Source organism: Colias philodice, chromosome 26 (assembly GCF_061535455.1).
Source record: "Colias philodice isolate Cphi_HAF_F1 chromosome 26, ilColPhil1 Martin Lab GWU primary, whole genome shotgun sequence".
NCBI classification, from domain to species: Eukaryota; Metazoa; Arthropoda; class Insecta; order Lepidoptera; family Pieridae; genus Colias; species Colias philodice.
Window position 1 is genome coordinate 73,045 of NC_143111.1, and position 19,244 is coordinate 92,288.

General features: G+C 36.4%; 2 protein-coding genes across 4 annotated transcripts in view; one reads left to right on the forward strand and one right to left on the reverse strand.

The window, feature by feature from the left end:
- rg (A kinase anchor protein rugose) overlaps positions 1 to 19,244 on the reverse strand; it is a 385,845-nt gene that overhangs the window by 1,785 nt on the left and 364,816 nt on the right. For all 3 annotated transcript variants that reach the window (XM_089711107.1, XM_089711106.1, XM_089711108.1), the window contains 11 exons: positions 17,847 to 17,962; positions 12,160 to 12,272; positions 11,091 to 11,231; positions 8,093 to 8,212; positions 7,077 to 7,293; positions 6,448 to 6,758; positions 4,265 to 4,385; positions 3,844 to 4,005; positions 3,142 to 3,271; positions 2,646 to 2,779; positions 2,026 to 2,219 (listed from right to left, as the gene is read on the reverse strand). In XM_089711107.1, coding sequence (XP_089567233.1) covers positions 2,026 to 2,219; positions 2,646 to 2,779; positions 3,142 to 3,271; positions 3,844 to 4,005; positions 4,265 to 4,385; positions 6,448 to 6,758; positions 7,077 to 7,293; positions 8,093 to 8,212; positions 11,091 to 11,231; positions 12,160 to 12,272; positions 17,847 to 17,962 — 1,759 coding nt within the window. The remainder of the gene's footprint in view (positions 1 to 2,025; positions 2,220 to 2,645; positions 2,780 to 3,141; positions 3,272 to 3,843; positions 4,006 to 4,264; positions 4,386 to 6,447; positions 6,759 to 7,076; positions 7,294 to 8,092; positions 8,213 to 11,090; positions 11,232 to 12,159; positions 12,273 to 17,846; positions 17,963 to 19,244) is intronic.
- Positions 13,144 to 19,244, forward strand: part of LOC149476697 (trehalose transporter 1-like protein) — a 35,221-nt gene continuing 29,120 nt past the window's right edge. Inside the window, exon 1 of the mRNA XM_089711213.1 lies at positions 13,144 to 13,571. Coding sequence (XP_089567339.1) covers positions 13,534 to 13,571 — 38 coding nt within the window. The 5' untranslated portion in view covers positions 13,144 to 13,533. The remainder of the gene's footprint in view (positions 13,572 to 19,244) is intronic.

The following is a 19,244-nucleotide window of genomic DNA, read 5'->3' on the forward strand; positions in this document are numbered from 1 at the left end:
TTTTACTTAATTTATTACATTCACAGACTGTATAAGAGAGATGGCTCTAATAAAATGATATAAACAAAAAAGACAAAGATAGTTTGTAACTTCCGCGCAGGTGTAAGCAAAAGTCATAAGAATTCACCAATTAAATATAAATAAACAAATAGTTGCCATGGTAATTGGCATAGACTAACGACACAGAAGGTTCAATGTTATAGATGTTACGTTTCCTGCACAAGTAAACAAATGTGACAATTTCATTTACTATTTAATTATTATTATGATGTTGTATTAAAATGAACAAACTTTTTTGGAGATATAACTGTATTAAGAATTTATTACTAGCTGTGGTGTTCGTTTTCGGTCATCATCATTTCACCCGATAAACACCCACTGCTGAGCATAGTCCTCCTTATAGAATTCCATAAAGACCGATCTTACGCTATTCGTTTCAAGGCAGTTCCCGAAACCCGTACAAGGTCATCACTCCAACTTGTAGGATATAATAATAGTGGTGCCTAGATGAAATAATAATAGTTTAAAAAAACTAAAAAAAACACGCTTTTTATAGAAAACCGAACTAAAAAATAGAAAATTTTATCAAATTAGTGTATTGTCATCGGTCCTCAATAAATCTACAAAGTTTGAACGAAATCTGGCGGTTTAAAGTGGGTCAAAATCGCGCCCAAAGAAGTCGGTTACAAACAAACAAACATACAGGTGAAGCTAATATAAAGCGTGTAAAAAAAGGATGAAATAAAAGAAAGGATGAAGTATAAGCCTTTTTTATCTAAAACACAAATAAAATTTATGTTCAATAGCTATTTACAGAAAAGCAAATAGCATTTTTCGTCAGTAGCGATAATCTTTTCTTTAATGTATACGTATATTCAACATCATTATTGCAAAAAAACATTTTTGCCATCACGATTTCTTTGTATATATAATAAATAGATATATTTGTTAATTACATGCACTGTGTGGATTTAAATATAAAAATAACTAGATTTCCGCCCGCGGCTTCGCCCGCGTTTTCAAAGGAAAACCCGCATAGTTCCCGTTCCCGTGGGATTTCCGGGATAAAACCTATCCTATGTGTTAATCCAAGTTACCCTCTATATGTGTGCTAAATTTCATTGTAATCGGTTCAGTAGCTTTTACGTGAAAGAGTAACAAACATCCATACATCCATACATCCATACATCCTTACATCCATACATCCATACAAACTTTCGCCTTTATAATAGTATTAAGATAAGATCAAGTATTTAGTATTTACCCAAATCGAAATTAATAAAATAACCGTTCTATTTTCAATAATCGTATCTACATGATAATCTTTGAACACAGTGTACGCTAGCTTTGTCACACTAGTGATTGAAGCAATGTTTTATCCCTTTCATTATTTAAATACAAGTGTCAAGCATGTGTCATTCATAAAGAATTGTAAATTGTTATTTTTACTCATAAACTGTAATAATTTAATATATTTTCCTGTGATATGATATTCCTTTATCTTTCTTTATTTTTTTGCACGAATTACGTGCACTTTCTGAACACACAGGAAGGCATTTTCGACAACTTTAATGTACCTATCGGCACATGCGCTCACTGGGACCGGTGACAATCTGACTGATTGCATTGGTCCCAAATAGGACCAATTCACGGAAGCAATTTTGGTGCGTTGATGACGTATCTACCTCTTGTTTCTATATATTATAATATCATTGCACTCATTATACAAAGTGAACAGTAAAAGTAAAACTTCTTTATCGGGGTTGGAAAAAATTTACGCGCCATCTTTTTTTTATACCTACCACGCGTGATTCGACGTATTTCTGTAAAGTTGCATATAGTAAATTATTTTTTGAAAATTAAAGTCATAATGAAGTTTCACTTCTTACGTGTGTACACGCACACATTTTTTTTAAATAAAACTAAAAATCACCTTCAAATCGTCAAAACTAAACCAAAATTTGAAACTAAACAGGCTTCAGTTTTGAAATGACCAAAAATAATGAGTATCCGTGCGCTATTCACCTGGAAGTTGTCGTTGTGCGTCTCGTGCCGCAGGCGGCGGCCGTTGAGCGTGAAGGCGGCGAGGTGTCCGCGCGCGTAGGCCACCACGAGCACGCCCTCGCGGGACAGCGCCAGCTGCTGCGGGCCCGCGCCCGCCGCGCCGCGCAGCGCGCGCAGCAGCTCGCCGAACGTCGTGTGGATCAGCACCGGCCCGTCTGCACACAACACACACCGTTTCTTTGTAATGTTTGTTTAGAGCATGAATTGACAACATTTTAAAATTTTATACTACTTGTTTTTTTTTATTTTAATCAAAACTAGATCAAAAATTAAGTATTTTTTTTGCTTTTTAAAAATTAAAATTTTCATTCAAATTTTCAGTCTAAATCATCTTATTTTAAAATGTCGTAAGCGCTGAATAACGTCAAACATGAGGTCAAATAATTATTTTCCTTTGTTAATTTAAAATAGAAAAAGACGTTTCAGTTGACAATGTGTTGACACTTTATTAAGTAACTTAACTCGAGCCAAACTTCATAAATATTCTAAATTGCAAGTCTTTTCGAGTATTTTTGCCTTTACAATCAAAAACAAGAATAAATTTAACGTGTTACAGGCTTATCTATGCGTGCGATACTCACTGACGGAGGAGGAGATGACGAGGCCGAGCTCGGCGGACACGAGCACGGCGTTGACGGGCGCGTCGTGTCCCGTCAGCGTGACGCGCGGCGCCGGCGTGTCGCCCTCGCCCACGATGCCGCCCGCGCGGGCCGACCTGCACACCACACGTGTGGACATGTACGTACATACACTTGTACACGAGCACGTACATACACTTGTACACATGCACGTACACACACTTGTATAAAACATTATACACGCACTTATGCTTGCGTGCACTTGGTGCACGTATTACGTACAGAGTTACGCATGTGCATACTTAAATATACAATGTATTTCCATTTTCATGGTAGATAGGAATGAATGCCTTTATGTCTATAATTATTAGTAAAGTTAATGAAAAAGTACTCTTTTTTTTTTAATAATTTATAGATATATTTTTATGTTGATCTCGATCGTTACTTTCAACAATGATTTCAATGAAATATAATTATAAATAGTACATATAAGTAGTACCAGTGCCAGAGCAGCACGGTGCAGTCCTCGGAGCCGGACGCGATGTAGCAGTCGGACGTGATGTTGCACTCGGAGCGCGACACGCACGTCACCACGCCGTAGTGACCGAATATTATCTGCACTATCTTCGCTGTAATACCAAAATACACACGTATATAGGTTTTTTGAAATAATAATAAAAAAAAATCGGATAAAACACAATCATCAATAATTATACATAGCATGTATGTAGTTGCATCGTGGATTTTAAATTTGTCATGTTGTATTCAATAACTACATAACATAATATAAAACATACGACATAATTTTCAAAATGACCACAAGTTTTGACTTAATCTTCTGTCACTGCTATCGTCAGCTATAGTCACGATCACGGGTCACAGACACGATCATGATTATAACCACGATTATGGTTATAAACAGAATCGCAGTCATAACCATAATAATTTTTATTTATATTTGACTGTGATCATAATTATTAACGACTAACGTCAATTATTAATTGATAATTATTATAATCAGTTTGAATTTTAGAAAAAATAATGTGTGCACTGCCCACTGGACGCTTGGCTGATGATTATTATTTATTTTGTAAAAATAATTATTATATAGCGTGGCGCCGCGTCACTATACTAGAAATCGGTTTTGAGTGCACCTATAGATGTTTCACGTCAAAGAAGATAAACAAGTGAAATAATATACCGGTGTCTGTTGAGAAGACGCGGAAGCTGTTGTCCCAGAAGCCGGCGGCGATGAGGAAGCGCGAGTCGACCGTCGTGACGAAGCAGTTGGTGCGCGCGCGCACGCGCTGCGAGAAGTTGTCGCCGAGCTGCCGTCGGGACAGCGCTGCTGAACCACCCGCAGCTGGAAGAATTCACGCATAAAACATGTATATTATATTCCAAAAACTTTAATTTATAAATCGAATTCATAATTTAAGAAATACTAATTCTATAATATAAAGAAGTGGTTTGCGTAAATTAAATTTATATGCGAACGATTAGATTAACATTTATTTTTCGATAATAAAAGCTAGCTGGTAAAATTACAAAAAATATGATAGCTGCACACACATTCGCCCGTGCATCACAGTTATAACTTATAAGTAATCAAGTGGACTCACCCCAGACGGGGTCCATGACGAGCGGGCTGGGCGGCGGCGCGTGCTCCTGGTGGCGCTGCGCCGCGTGCGCGCACCCGCCGCCCACCCAGCGGTGCGCCGCGAACGCGCGCGCCGCCGACACCTGCCACACACATACGTACACGTGTACATACATTCATACGAACACAAATCCATACTAATATTATAAATGCGAAAGTAACTCTATCTGTCTGTCTCAATCACGCCTAAACTACTGAACCGATTTGCATTAAATTTGGTATGGAGATATTTTGATACCCCAGAGGACATAGGCTACCTTTTATTGCGAAATATGTACCGCGGGCGAAGCCGGGGCGGACCTCTAGTAATATTATAAACGTGAAAGTGTGTTTATTCGTTTTAAAGTGACATGGCCATGGGTAACTTTTGACAGCGGTGAAACGACTCATACTAAATATGCGAATTCAACATCAGGGGAATCCGCGGGCAAAGAAAAATATATGAATAAATTATTGTTTTCAATAAAAATGATGATGATGATATTGTTCATGAAATTAAATATAATTCCATAATTCCAAGGCCCTGGTGAAAGCGCCGACCGCTGAACGATCAGGCGAGTTTATACGTTCGCTAGCTATGCAGATACTGAGATCAGAATAAATCCATAAAGAAAATTTGTATACGCCAGGAAAATTTCTATAAACAAGAAAAATTTCAATGAAATTGTCAGGAAAATTGATATAGATAAGGAAAATTTGTATAAGTCAGGAAAATGTCTATAAGCAAGGAAAAATACGCCAGGAAAATTTCTATAAGTCAGGAAAATGTTTATAAGTCAGAAAAATTTCTATACGCCAGGAAAATTTCTATACGCCAGGAAAATTTGTATAAGTCAGGAAAATGTTTATAAGCCACGAAAATTTCTATAAGTCAGGAAATTGTTTATAAGCCAGGAAAATTTCTATACGCCAGGAAAATGTTTATAAGCCAGGAAAAATTTGTATAAGTCAGGAAAATTTCTATACGCCAGGCAAAATCCATAAGTCGGGAAAATTTCTATTAGCTGGAAAATTTCCATAAGGAATGAAAATTTCTATCCGTCAGGAAAAATTCTATAAGCCAGGAAAATTTCTATGCGTCGGGAAAATTTCTACATGTCAGGAAAAATTCTATACGTCAGGAAAAATTACATAAGTCGGGAAAATTTCTATAAGCCAGGAAAATTTCAATAAGCCAGGAAAATTTCTATGCGTGAGGAAAATTTCTCTTTGCTGCAAAAATTTCTATAAGTCAGGAAAAATCCATAAGTCGGGAAAATTTCGATAAGACAGGAGAATTTATATACGTCAGGAAAATTTCTCTTTGTGGGGAAAATTTCAAGTGATAAATTACGATAAAATACGTATTTAAGGCGATAGAAACGATTCAACTATAAATTTATACTTAAACATGGTATGCATAATAAATAACCTTATATTTCGTTTTTCTCAGAAATAATTCAGAAGAGAACTTAATACAACGGTTCCGTGAGATGGGAGAGGATACGGAAGATTGCTCTAAACCGTTGTTAGGCGATTGTGAAGGTAATATTATTAAGTATTTAATATGTATTTATTTAATTAAGTATTTAATTTGATAGATAAATTAAAAAATTTAATCATAGATAATGTAAAAAGCAGTTTTAATCCTACTAATATTATAAATGCGAAAGTTTGTGAGGATGTGTGTGTGTGTGTTTGTTACTCTTTCACGCAAATACTACTGAACCGATTACAATGAAATTTAGCACACATATAGAAGGTAACTTGGATTAACACATAGGGTAGGTTTTATCCCGGAAATCCCACGGGAACGGGAACTATGCGGATTTTCCTTTGAAAACGCGGGCGAAGCCGCGGGCGGAAATCTAGTATCTTATAATATAATATGTATGTACAATGTTCACATTAATCTTTGACAACTTTGTAAAAATTTAAATTTACAAAATAGAAATTTCACATTTTGGAATTATACATTTTTTTATAAGTGATTGAATTGATTTGATGAGGAATAATAGCGATTATCAGTATACACTATACATATTAAAATGTTACGAATATAGTAACTTCCAAGTGTGTTAATTTATTGTGATCATACACGACTGTCAAAGTGATCGCGATTATCATGATCGTAGTCGTGAATATGATCACGACCGTGTAGCGTACCGTGACGGCGGCGGGCATGGCGAGCTGCGGGTAGGTGTTGGCGGAGACGTGCACGACGGGCGCGTTGGAGGGCAGCTTGAGGCGCAGGCACACGTCGTCGGGCGCGGCCGCGAACATGAGCGGCGCCAGGTGCAGCGCCGAGGCGCGCGGCGGGTGCGGCTCGCTCAGCAGCTGCGCCGGCGTCTGCCCGAAGCTGCGGATCTGCTCCTCCACGGCGGCGCGCGTCACGCCGTCGCCCAGCGCCTCCAGCCGCACGCCGCCCTCGTACGTCAGGTAGTAGAACACGTTCGTGGCGCGCACCGCCTCCGGCCCTGCGTCGATACAACCACGAAGTTATCATTGCGACAAAATTATACCACTTACAAAAATAGATTTGAAAACAATAAAATTATGGTGTGTTAGCGAAGTACTTGATACGAGGAAAATTTAATATTTTTTTTCCACCACGAGCGACTGAAAACTAATGCATCATGATTAGGAGACGCTCGAGCATAACAACATGAAATGTGTAATTTTCTTCAATTACTGTAGCAAACGCTCACGATGTATTTTAACTCTTAGATTACGAATATTTTTCGTCTATTTGTCAAACTGCTTTAGTATTATATTATGTGGCACACGATATATACCTCTCTGCTTGTACCCGAAGATGAGGTCGATCCACTGGTGCAGCTGACAGGACACGAACTCGGACTCGAGCGCCATGCGGTGCAGGCGCACGAACTCCTCGGGCGAGGCGGCCCACGGCGGCAGCGCCACGTCGCCGCGCGCGTCCGCCAGCCCCAGCGCCAGCCCCGACCCGTTCACCAGCATCTCCGGCAGGAAGAACAGCTCCGGGATCAGCTCCTGCGAACCACCACCACGACAAACTGTTCAAACAAATCTTTACATAATATTATTATAAAACAAAGTTCCCTGTCGCGTCTGGTAATCTGTTCGCGGTGAAATCAGAAACAATCTCCTCGTTTTCATTATGTTTCCACTATGTTATGGACGGCGTGGTTTTTGAAGAAGATTAGGATCCGTATAGAGACGACATTCGAAGCTCAATAATAGCGATATATATCGAGTAGTTTTAAGTATTCAATACAACAATTAATTAATGCACATCATATTTTTAGTGTATGACTAATTATCGTAAAAGATAGTTTAACAAAGTCGAATTTAGTGACGCAATTGATGACGTTTTCTGGATGATAATTGATATAATCATTATAATATACCAGCTACCTCAACTAAATGTCCAAATCGTGATTCCCATACAATGTTTGTGTAAACATTAGCGGTAAATAAATATTGTTATGATGTTTTTCGATGACATCTCGTATTTCGCGACACAATGTGTGATGCTATAATTTGTGAACTCGACAAAAGATTTTTTGCCCATAAATGATACAACGTGATTGCAAAAAGTTCAACGTACCAAACGACAAACTTCCGGCAATCAAAATAAGTAGTAAAAACTGAAATGTTCAAGTGGAAGTTTTCTCTCACAAGGCGTTTTGTTGAAGTAATCGAAATCGTACGTGATTGTTGTGACGTTTTTAGGCAGTAGTTGATAGTTTTTATGTTCTTAATATATTTCCCTATTGCTCTACACAAAACACGAGAGTTACAAATTATAACACATTACTAAAAGCCGTACCTTAACATCAGAGGTGTCTCGCTGGCAGTTCTTCCAGGACAGCGCGATGGATGAGAACAGCCGGTTGGGGTGGTCGAACTTGCCGCCGTGCAGCGCCAGGAACATCGTCGTCATCGGCTCCTGGTGGATAGTTTTACAATATCATAAGTTTATATTATCATATTATTTGAAGTAATTGGTATACTATCGATATTCGCGTAAATTGTTCATGATGAGTGAAAAGAAGTGGAAATAATTGAATGAATGTTGTGCAGTGGATAAAATGGATTTTTCATTTTTTTATAGAACTTATCAATATACTTATTTCATTCAAAATAGATGCCACGATTCCGTCACTTTTTGATCTATTACATCTGTGTATAACTAGATAATTGTTCGTACGCACGATGAAGGTAAAAAAACAAAAGGTTATCGATGTACAATGTTATTGTTAAAAAGGATACCGGAAAGATCTCAATGAAAGGTTAAACATAAACGCAGGTACTTAGAGAGAAATTACCCCGGTTACTTTTAATTTCCTATCACAAGTTCGCTGCGACAAATTAACGCACTCCATATCCGGATGTCGCAAGTGTTCATGACTTTGTCGTAACAATTACGATCCTTTCCTTAATCAAACGCAGCCAAGGTGAAGGTGTCACACCCAATAGCTATGGAGAAGGAATAATTTCTATTTGAGACATATTTTCCCTGCATTGGTGTGAGGTGGCTCTATGGCATCTGTCGGCGCGCGTCGCGACTACAGCGTAGATTGTTTTGACACCACTCTTATGTTCCACTTATACAAGTAATTTACAGTGATTTATATCAGTGTTTTTCAAAGAATTACACCGCATTTATCTGAGCCCCTAGTACTCCAACTATTACGCTATTTTCAGAAATAAATAACTTTGCGTACAGCGTAGCTATATATAGAAGACTCGAAAATATCAATGTACTTTACTGTTTACTTCTTTCATGATTTCGAATCTAATATGGAAGGAAAGTAACATAGCATGTCCACACTTGAGTGATATATCAAGTCGTGGGCTTTTAAGAGTGAATGTATAAGTTTGAAAAACGCTGTCACTTCCTGCATTGCATTTGACCAAAAGCTCGCTTTGATCTCGTTCTATTGTCGACGCTCGCCGGCATTGTGCCGCGCCTGTCACATGAGCATTACCATAAACATTATCAACACCATTTCTTCGCTAATGCTTTCAACAATTTATGATCGTGTTTTCATTGCATTATTTGGATAGCAACTGAAAATATGTTTATACTTAGTTAATGTGAAAACATTTCGATCAGTAAATTATGTGTAGGTTGAAAAATAAACGCGAAAGAATACCTACTTGGTGAAAGTAAACAAGTAAAAAATATTCATTTTTATTCTGTATCGTCTCCGAAGGGCAAATAATTGAAATTGTTTTTATTTACGTTTTGTTTCGAATGAAAAATTACAAGTGTTGAGTGTCGTCACGGAGCGCATACATCACGCCGCCGAGCGTCACATTTCATTACACTTTTAATTTTATTCCGCGCGCATGTGTGCCGTCCGCGTTGCGGTAGGTTCGTTTTATAACGGGAGAATGATTTATCTTATTGAATTCATCTTATATACTCTATATTCCTTAAATCATAATTTTTTACCGAAAAAATGCATAATTTGCACTTACTTGAATTGAAATTACTGTTACCTGAATATGATGGGTATTACCAAAGGGCAAAGGCGCCTTGGATTAGCATGCAAACCTCAATAGGCGAGGAAACTTAATAAAACGATAATTGATAGTGACAGAAATTTACATAATGACAGTGGCAGCAGATACACGTCTGTTTAATATGTATGCTAAGGTTACTACGAATGTCACATTCGTGCATTGTGCACATTGCTCGCATTCTGTGCCATCAATCGTGGATTTTTCGCGATAAAAAACAACTCATCATACAAAGCGATTCAATATTGATATTTTTTAGTTCGTTATGTGATTAGTCTTATGAATGGACTTAAATATTCATTGGTTGTTAGCCGGAGCTGTCTTCCTTGTAAAGCTTTATAAGCGAGATGCAAATAGTTTAATTATTTGGAATATTACTTCCAGTGATTAAGCTGTAAAGTTAAAGCTTTTATAAATAAATAAAAAATAGAACAAAATCTTTATTGACATAATAATGTAGCACTGTGTCTCAGGAGCCAGAGGCTTTTAAAATATCTGATTTAGGATTATACAAATTCCAAACAATTCAACAAATTTACACAGCTTGTGGAGCGACCGCTCTATTAAAAGCTCTCGAGGTTGTATTTGTAAGTTCAAATTAGGATCACACATAAATAATAAACGTTTTCGCCAATTAACTCTTAATAACTTCACTTTCGAGTCGTTTAACGTGGCTCCGCACGAGTGACACATTTCGAGATTCAATTTATAAGCTTCGTTTGGAAACAATTAAAAGCTCAAAATAACATTCATTCTCAAACATAATAATATGAAGGTAAATTACATTTCCCGCAGCCGGAGGCCCCAAAAGAAACTCAGATTTACTTAGAACTACATTTAATGACTAAAGTGAGACTTTTACACCCATGTCTGCACGATGCAGACCGGAGTTAAAGAATGAATTTATACATTTTAATAATTATAAAGACGTAAGCTTGGATGCTAACTCAGGGAAATCGGACTAACATTCTATTCCCGTGCGAACGGCGTATTCATCAGTTTCGTATGAAGGCAGGGCCGTAACTGGTAACATATTATTATGTTTTATCTCTAAGGGCCATAAACATGACAAAATAATTTTAGGTGTGAATAAGGTACTTAATAAGAATTAAGATGTGAATGATGTAGTAAGTTTATGTGTAGTCTAGCTAAGTCTGGAAAAACTGGATCTAATCGAAAATTTATATTCCCACGAAGGTGTGTACCTACTGGAATATTCCAGAAGCCCATAGACAGAGTGTCCCTGTGAAGGCGCAGATGGATTGTAATGTGGTGACTGGTGGGTGGTGGATACTCACGATGCGCACGAGCCAGTTGAGCACGAAGGCGGCGGTGGAGTAGTGCGTGCCGTAGTGGAAGGGCGGCGTGGACTCGTGCTCCCACGTGTTGTAGCGCTCCTCGAAGTAGGCGCGCCGGCTCGGGTTCAGCGCGCCGATCGGCTGCACACACACACACAACATGTAACATCTTTACCACATAACTAGGCAACTTCATAAACTTTACACTATCACTTCCTATAAAGAGTGAAGCGGAAATCTGTTGCAAAACATTTCACTAGCAATTAATAAGCTCTTTCCTTTTATCGGGACTTATATTTGATTATCTCGAAAATTGATGATGAAACGGTTGGTATTTTCGCAACTCTTTAAGATGTAGGTTTGTAAAGCTTTTTTTTATTTTTTATTTATTTGGTCCGCTAACTGGACGTTCCAACATTAAGAAATAGTGAAAATACAATCATAATCTTTGTGACTTTTAGTTGGACGGCCTTCTAAGAGCGAACACAACATGCAACAATTATATAAACCTACACTTATAATAATAATTAAAAATAACAATTAAATCATAATATTAGTTACATATTTGTTAGAGAAAAGAAAAATGATTGTTTCAGTTTGGAAGTTAAATTGTTCACATATTCACACATCAAAAGCAAGGCTTTATGCATAATTGCATTAAGCAATGCATAATATAATTCTCATTTAAAATACGGTGTAACATATTCACCTAGAGTGGCATGTTAAATTGATCATAGTCTATTACAGTAAAAACAAATGCTAAATATAAGTGCAGAATTAGACGATACGCCATAGAAAAGTGTGAATTTATACTAGTGCTGTGTTGTGTCGTGATGCATTAGAACGATATCAGAGTCGTATATATTGTAGTTCACGTCAGAACACATCACAAGAGCGATGTCTAAAGTATTCACGCCTTTATACAGAATATATGGGTTTGATAACACCTTAAATGTATCACGACACAGTGTGAATATAGATTTAGAATGTGAGCTGAAAAAGGCACTTTGTTAATATTGTTTGGTTCAGTTTGTCAACTTAACCTTAATGTTATGAATACGAATGTCACCTTAGATAAGTCTCTGTAGTTGGACGGTTGGCTGAGGTCGAGCTCCTCGCTCTCGTAGTTGGTGAGCACCCAGGGGAACACCGGGTACTGGTTCAAGTCGTTGTACGTGCGACCTTTTCAATGGAAAACATGTATAAATAATTAAGCTAAGCATTTGCTATTATCTTTTAAACTAATAGACTTAATAGACAACTTGGGTTGATTAATAGTTAGTAGTTTACAATAATAACGAGTCAGTTCTTATTTAATAATCAACTCTCGCACGCACCGAGCGAGTAGTGACACTCCCTCTCGGGTTCAATGATTCTCAACATAAACACTAAACTGTTGTTGCTCTTATCAACTCTAGTATTCAATATTTCAACATACGCACTTATTTGGTGGTTGGTAAAATGTTTTTTGTTTGATTATTGTGTTTTCATCCGCTTTTCCTACGCCATGATTGCAAAACGAATTGTATAGAAAATTGGGAAACGTTTCACCACAATCGGGTCGACACGCCATGCTTCGAAAAGTTCAAGGATTGTATTTTTAGAGAAACGCTATCAATTCTGGGTCATTATAACAGTTGGTTCCGAAAATAATGTATGAAATTTTTAGTGATCGGTTAGTTTACATAAATTCTGTGATATTTTTACAAATGACCATACGATATAATAAATAATAATATAAATCTCTTAATCTAGGAAACTATGGATCGAATATTGATAGGTCAAAGTAAAGTATGTAGATGTTGCTGTGCAATTAGTATTCTCTGATAATTAAAATTGATATGATTTTAACCCTGAACAGCTGTTTATTTATATAATTGAGGTCGCACAGTGAAATCTAGCTTTTTAGGACGAAAACAAATGCGTCGTTGGGTTTTGTACTTTTGTGTTATTTGCGCTTCGCTCCACGTGACCCGCGGTATCTGGTTGATAAGCGTTCCTGAGTCGCCCTATCGCATCTCGTGTGCTACGCCTATTGTGTCCGCACGTGACCGCTCGCCCGCGGGACTCGGCCGATCGGGAGGGCTTATAACTACAAGTCACATTCGCAGTCGCATCCACGCCGGCGAACAAAAGCGCTGAGCAATCGACCGTCACGCGAGTACATAAGAACGATCTCGCTGATAGCGCCCATCACAAGGCTCGCGCTGCGCTGCGGGGGGTCGAGGCGTCGTCGTGAAAACAATTAAAATCGAGAGTGCAAAGTAGAGCGAAAGTTTGGTGAGTGAAATTGTGACGTAGCCGCGTTACGGTCAGTGGCCCCGAACATGACGTCGCTTCGGGCACTCGAATTCGCGAACCACTTCGGTGGTAGTGCCCTGCGCCTGCGCCACTCGTGCACTCGGAGGCTTTGGCGGGACAGTGCGTGACTATATTGTGAGATATGAGAAGGGTTAATAAATTCATGGAGATAATGAGACGGTGAGTCATTTCAAATGTTTAATCGTATCTTTACCATAAAGCATTTTTGGCACATAGTAAATCATTTCCAAAATTAAATTATATCAATTCTACAGCTTTAAAAAACAATTCAATACGGTACAAAATATGACAAATACCTTATTGTCAGAATCATAACATGAGAGATGGAGTAATAAGCGCGGCATATGGATTTACTCAACGTTCCATGCATAAATGACAACTATAACATATAATATAAAATAAAACATTTCCGATTCGCAATAATAACTTAGATCGTCGCTAATTTAGATCTCTATTTATAATTATAAGTGAGATAAAGCAATGAGGCTTTTGTAATACATATTATGAAGTTTCGAATTATTAAAATGCAAATCTTAAGTTTTTGTTTTGCATGTCGTTTGTATATAATGCAATAGGTAGGAATTGCGGTATTCCAACTTTTTTACAATTAAACAAGTTGCCCCTAAAAAAAATTGAGGTTCAAATAATTAACAAGTAACTTACAAAACATAATATGTAGTTAGGAATACGATTACATAATAAATGTCATATATTCAATATAATGTGCTAACTGCTAGTACTTGAATGTACAAAAAACATGCATTTGTTGATCTTTATAATTACTATAACGATGGGGCAAATTGCTCTTGTATAATAGATATCGTGCTATTGGTATCGATGTGATCTATTTCTCAGTAATATTTATATACATACTAGTAAAACATACATTATGGTTGTTAAACAATTATTAATATTGTACCTATAGTTAAAATTAATTACGGGAAACACTAACAATACCTTGTTAGAGATATAAATAGATACAATTATTGATATTTTAATAATGTTTTGCATTGTTTAAATTAACTCTGTCATGGAAGATCGGAGCCGCTAATCTTGACCTGCGCGTGCGGCTCGTTATTGTGTTTAGGAACATGCAAAAATTATGTTAATGCTGTCATCGCTATTGGTATTAACATACCCGTTATAACGTTAAATGTGTATAGTGTACAGTTAAATAGCAGCATGTAATCTGTATAAAAAAGTGTAATTGTATAGATTATTGTAAATATCAAAGATATAAGTGCGAAATGCTTCACCGTCATTGAGAGACGAATTGAAAAACAGGCAATAACATGCAAAATTTAATGGATAGTCGGACTCTTATGTAATGAAAAGACGCATAATATCTCATGAACGTTAAACATCATATACGTAATCTATTGGATACATTTATATGTACAACGTATATGTCAGGACTGTGATTTAAATGCATCTAGATTGTAGACGATCGTAAAAATTATTGTATGAAAAATGCTCTTTATTCTACAATAGCTTTCGAAATTTAAAAATAAACAATAAGCGGATGGTTTCAACTTTTGCAATACTAAGTTGGTAAATCTGGTTATTTCCAATGAAAACAATTTCCTTTCTATAAACACATATCTACTCATAGTAAAAACTGTCAGTAGATTTAAAGAAAAATTTCAATTAGTCAACAAAGTTTGGGAAGTTGTTTTTTTGTCTAGCACATTTTTTTCATCTAGTTTGTGTTGTTTAATTTTTGGTGTTATACAATAAGTATATAATATATGAATACTGAAATTCATGTAAAATAAAAACGTTGTATTTCTATATATTATGAATGAAAGCATTGCATTATTGAGGCCTGCGTCGGAAATTTGCGCAGTATTATTATGTAATGTTGCAAACAGCGCTCAATGAAGCGACGCCACGGGGCCAGGCGAGCGGTGGGCGTGAAAATAATATAATTACCTTTTCTTAATTTCCTTATAACAAATACAATAAATTTATTTAAACAAAAATTGCACTTCATACCAATATTATCGTCGAACGTTTTCTTGATGTTTTTCTTTCAAATAAAATGAACGTCGTCAATTGTTTCTTATTAATAAAATGAACTGCATACAAAAAAATGTCATTTTGTTGTTATCCAAATTTACTACTGCATTATTAAAGTGAACAATTTTGGTACAAAATTGTTGTTTAATTTGCTACTCGAAACAATCATGGTTTGAGTTACGTTGACCTGCGCCTTCAATCTTCTACTCAACCATGTTTCAGGCTTTTAACAAGCATTCTTACTATCTTACTAATACAATAGATCATGATTTACCTGTATGAAATTCGGACTCTAAACAAAGTCTACTTATTAACTTCGCAATAGGTGCGTAAAGCTCGATAGTAGAGAAATAAAAGCAAAGCAGAATGGATGGAAAATGGTTTGTATATAGAAAGCATTATTCGCGATCTCTCGCCGCGTGGCCCGAGCGGCTCTATTAGATAATGAGCTGATAAATTGCAGTTCAGCTTCGATCCAATTGCTACACTCAGCCGGTCACATGCAGAGATTCCACTGAATCACCTTCCGGCCCGGCTCCGGCATAACTGTTTAATTAGACAATACACGTACATAAATACATTTGCCATCATAAATCTGAATCTACATCAATTTGAATGATTGTAAGAAAAAATGTAAACAATGCACATAACGCTGTATGTGTGTCGCGCAAGTGTCACATTATATAAGTAGTGTCATATATATTATATACACTGTACACACGCCGTAGAGACGGTCATTATCTAATATGTAACGTGCAAAATGCAGACCTATCACAGAGGTTGCTTATTATGATGAAATCCTCGTCGTTATTACTTCATACAGAAAAAATACAATTTTAGGAAAATCACGAGGAATCCTTCTGTTTGGAAACACGAGCGTGTAAGAGCGATTTACTATTGCGCCTAAAAGTCTACAATTGTCTTCATCTTTATGATGTTTGCGCAAATAAATCCAGGCACAATAAACTCATTATTATTTATTGCATTATAATGCAAAGCGATTATAATTGTCGTGTAAATATTTTATAGTTCGCTCGCTGATGAAACCACAACACAATACCTAATGTCACTGTGAAATGTTACCTACTTATTATATTTAGAATTTCCAACTCATTAAAATTATGTAGTCTATTAGAAATTTTGCGGTTATTACAATCATACGAATTAAATGTCTACGTTAAGATAATTAGTTATATGTAATTAAGGAGTAAAAATTAGGAAACCCCGTTAACCGCACTCTTTTACTATCAGATACCTAATGATTATACCTAGTACGGTAGTTAGTTCCTTGAAAAATTATTAGTAAAAATATGAAAAGTTCGGTGATTACGCGGTTTTTTGCAAATAAGATTAACGCGTGCGGCGTGAGCGTCCGTCCTAAGTAACACCGAGCGTGTGAACCAATCTATTTTCATTTTGTTGTTTTCGACAAAAAAAATGCTCTTCGAATACAGTTGGAGTACGCAATTTTCTGTCTTGATTTCTATTAAATTTCACTGGTTCGCTTGCACTAAATAAGTATAATTAACGTTAATTTAAGAGCAGTGGTGGCTCAGTGGTGAGACCTCGGACTTCGAATCGATAAGTCCGGGGTTCGAGACCGGGCGAGCACGCAGGAAATAAATTGATTTTTCAATTTATCTGCGCATGTTGTAACATCACCACTGCTCGAACGGTGAAGGAAAACATCGTGAGGAAACCGACATGTCGAAGAATCAAAAAGTTCGACGATATGTGTCATCCGCCAACCCGCACTTGGCCAGCGTGGTGGATTATGGCCTGTACCCTCATAGGAGGCCCGTGTCCCAGTAGTGGGAACATATATGGGCTGATGATGATGAACGTTAATTATTTTTTATTGAATTATGATAATATGAAAGAGCATGCAATCTATATTCGGATACAATAAGAGAGTAGGCAGATAATTGTTGAGTCGGTGGGAGGATGGTAGATAACGGTCGGTTAGTTGATTTTAACTGTTAACAAAGGTTATGTGACATGCGGGTTTTTTTCGAATCACATACACTCACATATTTGGTACACGTAATATACGTTAGCCAAAAAAATAAGATTACGTAAATACTTCATGCTTGTCATTATTATTATTACCTTTAATATTGAGCGAGAACCGACATTAAATCCAGAAATTTAGCAACGAATCGGTTTAACATTCCTTCATTATACTTATTTTTGTTTGTGATAAATTATTCTTAATGCAATCATTTGTATTAAAATGTAAACAAATTCCTTTAAGAAGAAAAATATGTTTACTAAAATATTTCCTGAAACTCAAATTGGCGTCACAATTCTTAGCATTCGTTTAAGAAAGATAAAAACATAGTTGTATTTCCAAGGTTATGTATAATTATCCTCTGGTCCTCCCGTATAACCTGCGGACAGGCAGTCGGCACTCACCAGCGATGGTGTTGAGGAACATGAGGTACTCGAAGTTGGAGATCTCCCGGCGCTGCCACTTCTGCGTCATGTTCGAGTTGCGCATGAGCTGCCGCGGCGACATCATCGACGCGCGCCTGCAACAATACAAAACAACATTTTTATAAAGATAAAAGACACAATACTTTATTCTAAAAAATAAGAATTGCTTAGGTATTTGACTAGTGTGGTGCTGAAGCATCACATCAAACTTTAATTAATCTTACACGTAGAACATTTGTAACTCAATTTTCTTTTAGGAGAGTTAAGTATTTCTGGGTCGAGTTCATACTTCATTCTACATATCATATTATAATTTCAGAGGTAATTTATACATAAAACGTATAGTAAGTTTGCTGTAGTTCATAATTTACTTTATATTGTTTGGAAATAATATAAAAAGTATAATTTAATTTATATACAAGAGCGACACAATACAGCGATAGCATTTACATTATTTACGGCTCCATTGCGTCAATTATAACAGTATCGGAGACCGGTTTGCAAATAACTACTTCGCCTGTAATATCATAATTTCGTTCGGCTATTAGCTGCGAACACATAAATTATAGAGATCGATCGATGCATTTATCTGTCTTCGTGTTGACCAGTGACTTCTAGAAACTACAAATGAAGAGATCTTTGCAACGTTAACATGTAGGTAATGTTATACGCTTTGATGAAACGCTTTGGTGTTAGTTGAGGGATGAGATGAGTCCAATACTCCAATATGGTAAAATTATTATAGAGCTGGTCATAGTTGTCATGCATAAGTAATATAGGTACCCAATAACTAATCAAAAATGAATTACCACAATGTGTAGTACTTATATCACTTTTGCATAAAACATAATCGTAATCTATTGATTACATCTATTGATACATTGATTTTGCCCGATGTTTTGACTTGTGACTTAAAAGTTGTATGTTCTTGTTTTCTTTTAACATAAATATGAAACATACTGCGTCCATACATAGTATATTCAATTAAATAAACGATAATAAAAAATAATAAATGAACGGAATTTTGACGTAACGGCGACCACACACGCACCGTGTTATCATTAAATAAATATCGGTAAAGCGAGTGTGACTAATCCTTTACTTACTCAGTAGGTAAATTCTAATGTATTGGTTTACGCCATTGCATTAATTCAGTATAAGGCATGCAATTTTTATTAAATTAATAATTAGAATGAAAATTAATTGCTAAATGTATCATTGCTGTTTCTGTGAGATTTTCCAACGTTAAGGTGCTCTATCGTAATATTAAAGATTATTACAACGAGTTTGTTGTATAAAATAATAATTATAAGTGTTGTCAAGTTGTTCTATTTAAGGAAACATATTATTCGCAGATGAACTCAAGTTCAATATATG